Genomic DNA, 10,049 nt, shown 5'->3' with positions numbered 1-10,049 from the left:
CACTAGTATATACATATTGATTTCAGAGAGGAAGGGAGAGGGAGAGAGAGATAGAAACATCAATGATGAGAGAGAATCATGGACCGGCTGCCTCCTGCACGCCCCACACTGGGGATCAAGCCTGCAACCCAGGCATATGGCCTGACCAGGAATCGAACCGTGACCTCCTGGTTCATAGGTTGACACTCAGCCACTGAGCCCCGCCACTGGACCCACCCAGATTTCACTGGGTGGTAAGATGCTGAGTGTGGTGGCTCAGGGACCGGAACTGCGCCCGCCCTGGTGCTGGGGACAGCCAGGATGCACACAGGCCCTTCGAGACCACGGCTGCCCGGGAAGGGGGTCCTGGAGGTGCGTGGGGGCTCCTGTGCAGCCCTGGGACTCTGGAGCACGCAAGGGTACCCCAGCCCCGCACCCCTCCCCCGCCTTCCTGGGCTTGTCCCCCAGGCCCCACGACTTGCTTCACGCTTCCTGGTGGCTGTGTGTCCCTCCTGTTGCAGCAACAGACTGAAAACAACACCCAACCCCAGCCAAACCTCAACCTGCAGTGAAGGGGAAGTGAAACCCGGGCGGGCTCAGCCGCCGCCCCAGGAAGCGCCCAGGGCCCGGCACACATTCCCGGTCCCGCTGAGCACCAGGCCATGGCGGAGGCGGCCGGCCACCCCGGCTTCGAGGAGCAGGAGGAACTCCTGGTGGACGAAGAAGGCGCAGGGTAAGGGCCCACAGGGGGCCGTGCGTTGGTGTTTCCGTGGGAGTAACGCTCGATCCTGAGGTCAGCGGCCCTGGGGGCACCTTCCTGGGACCCGCCTGGGCGGCTGGGCCTCCCCGGGAGAGGCCGAGAGCAGGGCCAGGACCAGGAGGGCTGGACGCCCACCGCCAGGCGCAGGGACGCGGACTGAGGCCTGGGCCGGCAGGGCTGGTGCTGGGAGGGCTGGAGGTGGGGGGGCGGGCGCTGGGCCAGGTCTGGAGGAGGACAGGGGTTGCTCACCTGGGGACCCTCCGAGCCCATGTGTGGGGCTCAGCCGGAGTCTCCTGGGGTGATGGAGGCTGGCGAGGCCGCAGGGCCCCGATCGGATACAGGGCTGTTGGTTGGGGTGAGATGTGAGGGGCACGGGCAGAGGCTGTGTGTGGGTTGCTGGCAAAAAAGGCCCCTGTGCCGTGGCTGCCCCCCCCCCCCAGGCTGGGCCAAGAATGCCCGCAGCCCCCCTGGAAGCAGCTGTGCTTGCAGAGCCCTGGGGGAAGGGCTGGAGAGCACCTCAGTTGAGTCCCATGGCCCAGGGTGAATGTCCCAGAAGAGATGGGAGTGGGCAAGCTTGGGGACAGTGGGGCGTCCAGGGGCAGGGGGTGTCTGACGGGGATGCGGAGGCCTGTGGGGGTGGAGACCAGCCCAGGAGGAGGCCAGTGGGGTGCTGAACAGCTGAGCAGGAGGGAAGGAGCAGGCCCCAGCTCAGAGGGAGGGAGTGAAATGCCCAGACCTGCAGGAGGGAGGAGAGGGCAGCAGGGCAGGGCCCGGAGCCTCAGGGCGGGCTTGCTGGGTTGTGAACCCCCCCCCCACACACACACACACACTCTTCCTCTGGAGGCTGGAGGCAGCAGTACCTGACACTGTGTGGATGCCTTTACTGACAACGGGGGAATGACAAGTGTGCATGAGTGTGAGCACGAGAAAGGTGTGTATGTGCAGGTACCTGTGTGTGTGTGTGAGGGAGGGGCTGGTGCAGGGTCTGCGGCCGAGTGTGGGGTGGGGCGGGAGGCTGAGCAGCGGCCCCTGGCGGGGGTCTGGCTCAGGGTGCGCGTTCAGACGCCCAGCTGGTGAGTGGGGACAGCTGTGTCCTGCTCAGAAATGGCTCCTCACGTCAGCGCCATCCAAACCCTGGCCTCCCCGTGCTCCTTGGGCACCTCATGCCCATAGAAGGGCACGGCTGGAGCTGCCTGGCGGGGCACCCTTGCCTCCCTCCTTGGCCCATCCTTGGCCCCTCCTCCCAGCTGTCACTCAAGCTGAGGGAGGGTGGAGGGCAGGCCCAGGCAACAGCAGGGGCCTGAGGCTGAGCCTGGGGTGTCCAGGTGCCTGTCCTAGGGGCTTAGGCTGCACCTGTGGGGTCTTGGGCTGGAGAGCTGGCCCTCGGACCCTCGCCCTGAGAGGGTGGCACCGCAGACACCTCCCTCCTCCTTCCCTCCCGCCCCGCCCCGGCTCCGTGTGGTGTGTGTGCAACCCCGACCTTTCAGAGTGAAACCGAGACTCGGGGTGTGATGGGTTCTCCTTTCACAAGGTGACTTCGTGCCTGGGGGTTTCCTAGGGGGCGGGGAGTCCCCATGCCCAGGAGAGGGTGTGCGGCCTGGGAAGCCCCACCGAGCCCCCATGGGCTGGGTCTGCTGGGCTACGCCCCAATTTGCACACGCTGCCCACCGAGACCTGCCTGGGGCGCAGGACCTCACCCTGCACGCCGGCCCCACGCAGGCTGTGCCCTCCAATGGGGTCCAGGGGCTGCCCCTAGGCCTGCACAGGACAGGGCCTCCGCCCTCAGACTGCCCCCGGGTGGGAACCCCCATGCTGCCTTGCCCCGGTGGCCTCTCACCCCCTTGCCTTCAGCAGGGCCAGACACCACCTGGAACAGGGGCACACGGCCCGGAGCAACGGGTGGTGCCAGGGCCACTAGGCAGGAGGGAGGGCTGGGCAGAATCGCCCTGGCAGGGGCCGCTGGGCTGGAAGAATTGGGGGCCTGGGGACCCCCAGGTGGGCCACCTCGCTCCTCCCCCTGGTCAGGGGCCTGGGGCCTTGGAGGCGTCTCAGGGTGGGAGGTGGAGCTCAGCCCAGGCTCTGGGTGCTGCTCCTGCGAGGCTGCGGAGGTCCTGGCTTCCCCCACCCTCCATCTGGACCCTCCACATTCCCTCCGTGGGTGGGGAGAGGGAGAGATGGCTCAGCCCCGCCCCTGCTGATTCAGCAAGTGAAAAATCCTTCCCCGCACCCCACCTTTTCTTGGGGCCCATCTGCCTCCTTGTTCAACAGCCCTGGCCAGGGGCAGTGCCCGGAGGGTCTGGGGACCAGGCCCGGCAGACTTCTCCCCGCCTGGGTGGCATGGGGCTGGCACAGTGCTGTCTTGCCCTCCATACTCACTGGCCTGCCTCTGCCTCATTTCCCTCCGAGGGAGCCAGAGCAATGGGCCTGTGGGTGGCAGTGGGTAGAGGCCCTTGGAGCCCCCGCCAGCAGGGCTGGGGTCGAGCCCAGGGGCCCTGCTTCCCCGGCCCTGAGTCCCAAGTGCCAGCGGGAGGAGAAGGATGGGCAGAGCCTGGGGGCAGGACTGGCATCAGAGCTGACAGCAGAGCCAGGACTTTCTGGACAAATAAGCCCCCCACCGGAGGCCTCAGTTTCCCCATCTGCACAGCGGGGATCCTGGCTGCTTGGACAGTGAGCTCGCTCCCCAGGCCAGGCTTCCCCGATTCTTCAACCCGAGGTGGCCCTTGTGGAGTCCAGCGAGGCACATCCAGACCTCCCATCTCACAGGTGGGAACACTGGCCTTGCGGCCGAACCGCCGTCTAGGCAGCTGGGCAGCAGCGGGCCCTGGACTGGCCCTGCCGGGCCCTGGCTTGGAGGGCGCTCCCTGGCTCCGCTGCCCTACAGGCTCTGTGGGCTCCAGGTTGGGATGCCAGGGACCCAGCAAGACCTCGGGGGACCCAGGAGTGGCTGGACGGCCGCTGGCAGGTGTTCGATAACCCCACACAGTGCCACTGGGGTGAGGGCGGCGCTTCGGGGGTGCACATGGACTAGGGCACAGCGTGGAGGCCCCCAGGGACCTGCCCAGAAAGCAGAAATGACACTGGCTCTCTCCAAGCCCCGCCCCTCCCTGTCTCCGCCCCGCCCACTGCATCAGGGATGCTCTGCCCAGGGCTTCCGAAGGGCGTCTTAAAGATTAGGGGCCACCCTACCTGGTATGGCTCAGTGGAAAGAGCATCATCCTGTGGACTGAAGGGTCCCGGGTTCGATTCCGGTCAAGGGCATGTACCTTGGTTGCAGGTTCCCCAGCCCTGGTCGGGGCACAGGCAGGAGGCAACCAATCGATGTGTCTCACATTGACGTTTCTCTCTGTCCCTCCCTCTCTGTTCCTCCCTGTCCTTGAGGGAGGATTAACCAAAAAGAAAAGAAATGAAATGGAGTGGGACCGAGGGATCTAGCCAGTTCATTCAGAAGAATCCAGAAAGAAGCCTTCAGCCCCTCCTGGTCCCAGCCCTAACCCGAACCCCAGCGCCTCACTCCCTCTACCGCCTGCCACCCTGCCCCCTCCCTTTGCTGGACCGAGGCACGCGTGAGACAGACGGCCTCCCCTGAAAGTCAGAGCACCTCTCTATCCGGGTCCCCCAGGAGCCACGGAGGCCACCAGCCCTGACCCACTCTCCTCGCCTGCATGGGACCTCACTGCTGTGGTCCCTTCACTGGGTGACCGCTCTGTGAGCATGTATGTGGGAGTGGGTATGGGTGTGAGGGGTGATGACAATGTCTAAACAAGCGGACACATTTTGCTTTTCCAGTCCCTGCTTAGGCTCTATTGTGGCACGCAGTCTGCTGGGCCATAAGGGTTTGCTCTCTTGTCATCTTGGGTCACAAGCTTATGAACCATGGCTTAGTCACAACAGAAAGAAAAAACGGAAAATAAGAGACTCAATGATGGAGAAAAGTATGAGTAGGTGGATGGGTGGATGGATGGATAGATGGGTAGGTAAGGGGATGAATGGATGTATAGGTGGATGAATGATGGGTGATGGATGGCTGGATAAATGGATGGGTGGATAAAGAATAAATGGAGGGATAGGAGAACATATCTACATATGTTTGGATGAATGAATGGATTGGTAGATGAATGGATAGATCAATGGGTGAATGGCCAGTTGACTATATGGAAAAACAGGTGATAAATTGATGGCAGAAAGTAGTGATAAAATATATATGATTGACTTCTGAAAGGAATTAAAATGGACGTATGTGACTTTGAGCAAGTTGCTTAACTCTCTGCACCTCAGTTTCCTCATTAAAATAGTATACTACCTACCCCATTGGGGTTTTATGAAGATTATATAATAAAGAAAGGCACTTAAAAAGTCTCTGGCACATAATTCCTCATAAATTTTAGCTAGTGGTGGTGGTGATGGTGGTGGTGATGGTGGTGATGATGGTGATGGTGGTGGTGATGGTGATGGTGATGGTGATGGTGGTGGTGGTGGTGGTGGTGGTGGTGATGATGGTGGTGGTGATGTTGATGGTGGTGGTGGTGGTGATGATGGTGATGGTGGTGGTGATGGTGATGATGGTGGTGGAGGTGGTGATTGTGGTGGTGATGTTGATGGTAGTGGTGGTGGTGATGATAGTGGTGATGGTGGTGGTGATGATGGTGATGGTGGTGGTGATGGTGATGGTGAAGGTGATGGTGGTGGTGGTGATGGTGGTGATGGTGATGGTGATGGTGGTGGTGGTGGTGGTGATGGTGGGATGGTGATGGTGGTGGCGGTGATGGTGGTGGTGGTGCTGGTGCTGGTGGTGGCAGTGATGGTGGTGGTGATGGTGGTGGTAATGATGGTGGTGGTGAAGGTGATGATGGTGATGGTGGTGATGGTGATGGTGATGGTGGTGATGGTGGTGGTTGTAGTGGTAGTAGAAGTAGCAGTATTAGATAGGCAAATGGATAGATGTTTGGCCATATGAGTGGATAAATGGAATGCTGGATGTATATATAAATAGACATAGACATGGATAAATGGATGGGTGGATAGATAGATGGATAGATAGATAAGCACAGATATAATATTTAGAATATTTAACAACATATATGACACAAACATTAGCCTATGAAATGGGTACTGTTTTGGACCTGTGTGTATCAAGCTAATAATCAGCCTTGGATGTATGAATGAGCGGGTATACCAAGAGATGGATGGATGGATGGAGGGAGGGATGGAGGGAGGGAGGGAGGGATGGAGGGAGGGGTGGATGGATGAACAAATGGATGGGTGGATGTATAGATGGATGGATGAATTAGTAAATGGACACATGGGATGGAAATAAGGATGGGTGGACTGGTAGATGAAGTGTAAACAGATAAATAACTGGACAGATGAATAGAAGGTTAGTGGGCGAGTTAGACATATGGATATGAATGATAAATGGATTTTTAGGTGGAGAAATGGGCAAATTAGAAAGAGAGACAGATGGAAAGATAGATAGTGAGTAAATGCACATATGGCTGACGCTAGGTAAACTATTTAAGAGATAGAGTGATGAACAAACACAGCTGAGTCAGGAATTTTACACTCACTGTTCTTTCACCCACCAATGGGCAAGTCTCTTTTCCAATAAGGAAAGGCCGGCTCCTTCTTGGGAGGCTTTCTTGACTATTATATACAACATACCAATCCCTTCCAGCTCTCCATATCCTCAGACCCTGGATTACGTTTTCTATGGCATCTACCATCATCTGATCTATTACGGTAAACATCTACCTTTTTCTGTTCCCACAAAAATGTCAGCCTTGTGAGAGAACAGGGACTTAGTTAATGCTGCATTCCCAGCACCTAAACATGAACACAGTGTTTAATAAATTTGTTGAAAAATGTATGGATAGATGGACAGTTATATGGAGATAAATGGTTGGGTGAGATATGGGTTACTGGATGGATGGATGAAAACAGTAAGCAACATTGATTTAAGGTTTACTATGTGTCAGCAACTGCTTTAAGCATTAGCTCTTCAGGGTGGCTTCATGGGTAACATGATGGGCAAATACATACAAGGAAGGACATACGTGTATGTATTTATGCACAGTAGGGTGTATGAGTTGCTGGAGGAAAGAGGGGTGGACATAGGGGTGGCTGGACAGACAGATATATGAATGGATGTAGGAATGGGATGGATAAACACCAAAATATTTGGAGAGTTGAATAAAAGTAAGGACAGAAGAATATATGAAGAGATAGGAGGTATTTGAAGAGATAGAAGGATGTATTAACGAATAAACAGATAATTCACTAGTTGGGTAGCTGGGCAAGTAGATACACAAATTGATGGATGAACATATAAATAATAGTAATTGACGTATATTGAGTGGTTATTATGTTCCAAATTGATGGATAATTTGAATGCTTCTTATAAGTGTTTTATATGTATTAAGACATGTAGATAGATGGCTGGATGTATGTATGAATGCATGTATGTGTATATGAATGAATGGATAGTTGGATAGATGGATACTCGCTCAATAAAGACTTGGAAAGGGAGATAAATGAACATAGGTACATATGTATTGATAGACACTTGAATGAATAGATTGATGAAATGATATATTGTTCTTATTTTGAAGCATCCGTTAATACATATGTACCCACTTGAAGGATATGTTGTGTTTATATGAATAACTGAATATCTAGATATATTGAAAAATTGATGGATTGATAAATAATACATGGAAAGACAGATAGCTATAGAGAGAGGATGGATAAATGGATTGATAGATGGATGGATGGATGAGTGGGTAAATGGATGGAGGATGGATGATGGATAGAGGATGGATGGGAGAATAAAGGGATAATGGATGAATGGAAGGATGGATGGATGATGGATAGAGGATGGACGGGAGGATGAATGGGTGGTGAGTGAGTGAATGGATGGGAGGATGAGTGGATTGATGGATGGACAAATAATAGTGGAGTTGAGGTCAAATACTCGACCTTATTGTCCCTGTGAGGACATGCCCTGGTTGTAGAACTATGAGTCATGGCCACTGCACGTGAAGGTCTGTCCTGATACCTCTCACTCACCAATATTCCCGACAGGAAGCTGTGTGAGTCCGTTCTGAGTTCTGAATGTCAGGGACTTCCCACAATCCCAAGGCGCCTTCCCCTGTGGGAATATTTTTCCTGCTATTGAACCAAATATGCTTTGGCAGATTTCAGTCCTGGCGGGGACTGCGGTTCCAGAGCTGAGAGCAGGAGGCGAGGGGGTGGTGGGCCGGCTGGGATGGACGTGAAGCCCAGGCTCACCTCCCGGGCGACCTGCTGGGTCCTGGCCCTGCGGCTCCCCCCACCCCCCCCTCATTCCACCAGAGCCCGAGGTCTCCACGCTCTGGCTGGACGCGGGGCCAGCCATGGGCACTCCCCACTTCTTAGCTCCTCCTGGGCTGTGCGGGGCAAGGAAGAGGCTTGGGCTCCCCTCCAGGGCCCGCCAGGAGACCCAGCCTGCATGAGGGCGGGGGCGGGGGGGAAGCGCTGGGGGGGACTTCCCTACCCCCAGGGACTTCCTGACCCCCACAGAGTCTCCACCAGCCACCGCCGCCCCCTGAATCACTGCGGACCGAGCTATGGGCCCATGTGGAATTTTTCCGGCTGTTGCCGCCGCCTCAACACAACTGCCTTCACACAGGGACCCGTTCGCCCTGTTGCCCTCTTGCCAGGGCGGTCATTGCCTTGCCCTCTGCCCACTCACATATCCCCTAGGAGTGGCGTTGGGCCTGGAGGGGCAGGCCGGGCCTCAGGCACAGGAGGGCGACTCTGGGCCAGGCCGAGGTAGCCAGCAGTCCGCAGACCTGGCTTGTGATTCTGGCTCCGCCGGGCCCTGGCTCTGGGACCTCGGAATCCAGTCGGAGCCTCAGTTTCCCCATCTGAGCCATGGGTGCAGTGGTGTCCACCTTGGGGCCATGTGCATGTTGGCCCGCGGGTGAGCCCGGGTGGGAGGCGGCTCCCTCGGTGCCTCCCGGCGAGTGGGCCCGTCCCCGCCTTGTCCGGCCACTAGCCTCCAGTGAATCACGGTGACTAAGCCCAACCAGACAAACAGTGGGCTGGGCTGCTTCTCCGGGGCCTTGGCCAAAGGGCCAGGGGCCACGGCCGGCTGGCCAGGGCACCGCGCTGACCTTGTGCCCAGTGGCCACTTCTCAGGAGCGTGGACACCAACCCAGAGAGGCTGGTTGGTGGTGGCCCCTAGGGGTCTCACGGCTCTGACCGCCCAGGGCAGGCTGGGGGTGGGGGCCGGGGAGAGCAGAGCCTCCCCATTTGGGGAGCAGAGAGGATCCCTGGGGTGCCCGGCCTCCCCCTTGAGGTGATAAAAGGAGCTGAGGGCTGGGAATAAACAAAGGAAAATGGAGCACCCAGAGGGAGGGAAGAGGAGGGAGGGAGAGGGAGTAGGGAGACAGAGATAGGGACAGACAGACACCACAGGGAAAAGAGGAGACAGGGGCTGCGTTTGGGACCAGGGAGACAGGGAATGAGAGGGAAGGTGCCGAGGGCCCAGGAGCAGGCAGGGCAGGGGAGGGCGAGGCAGGGGGAGAGCGGGCAGGCAGGGGAGCTGGACCCAAAAGACAGATGCAGGAGGGAGGGAGAGGAGGCCAGAACGCGGGCCAGGCCAGGCCAGGCGAGGAGAAAGGCTTGAAGGGATGGGTGGCAGATGTGGGACCAGGCACCCCTTGAGCTAGGGGAGCAGAGGTGACAAGGAAGAGGAGCAAGTGAGGCCGGGGGCAGCTGGCAAGATGGCCGAGGGGGACGGGGAGGAGGGCCACCAGGTCCCACTGAGCCCGGCTGCTGGGCTGGGAGGGCTCCTCTCTGACATTTTTACTAGTCTGGGAAGGAGGGGGCCCTGGAGGTGGAAGAGACGAGGTGGGCAGAGTGGGGGGGCTGGGGGGGGGGACAAAAAGGAAGCAGCTGCTAAGCCTGAAGGAGGAGGGGGCCCAGAGACCCACAGAGTCCAGAGGCCCCGAGAGGGGGGACAGGGGCCATTTGGAGAGCCCACAGGGAGCCAGCCCAGGAGCCCCCCAGGGGCCAGAGGGCCCAGGACAGACCAGCAGACAGAGAGAGCAGACAGGGGAGGGACAGCTGGTGATGGAGGGACAGGGGCAGAGGGTGTGAAGGAGGAGAAGGGAAGGCAGGCAAGGAAAAGAGAAGAGAAGGAGAAGGGGGAGAGAAGGGTCCAGGCTACAGGAGGAGGAGCAGGAGGAGGGCAGCAGACCAGGGCCAGCGGGCCTTTGAAGAAGGCGCCCCACGTCCCCAGGGCGGGGGTCAGGCCAGGTCGCCGGGCAGG

The 10,049-nt window shown here is 57.9% G+C and overlaps 1 protein-coding gene across 1 annotated transcript in view; it reads left to right on the top strand.

Annotated features, from left to right (window-relative positions):
• Nucleotides 1-579: 579 nt before the first annotated feature.
• LSP1 (lymphocyte-specific protein 1) overlaps nucleotides 580-10,049 on the top strand; it is a 42,552-nt gene continuing 33,082 nt past the window's right edge. The window contains exon 1 of the mRNA XM_014533116.1: nucleotides 580-712. Within this exon, the coding sequence (XP_014388602.1) occupies nucleotides 642-712 (71 nt within the window). The 5' untranslated portion in view covers nucleotides 580-641. The remainder of the gene's footprint in view (nucleotides 713-10,049) is intronic.

Source organism: Myotis brandtii, unplaced genomic scaffold (genome assembly GCF_000412655.1).
Source record: "Myotis brandtii unplaced genomic scaffold, ASM41265v1 scaffold940, whole genome shotgun sequence".
Taxonomy (NCBI): domain Eukaryota; kingdom Metazoa; phylum Chordata; class Mammalia; order Chiroptera; family Vespertilionidae; genus Myotis; species Myotis brandtii.
This window is presented reverse-complemented; position numbering and strand designations above follow the sequence as displayed.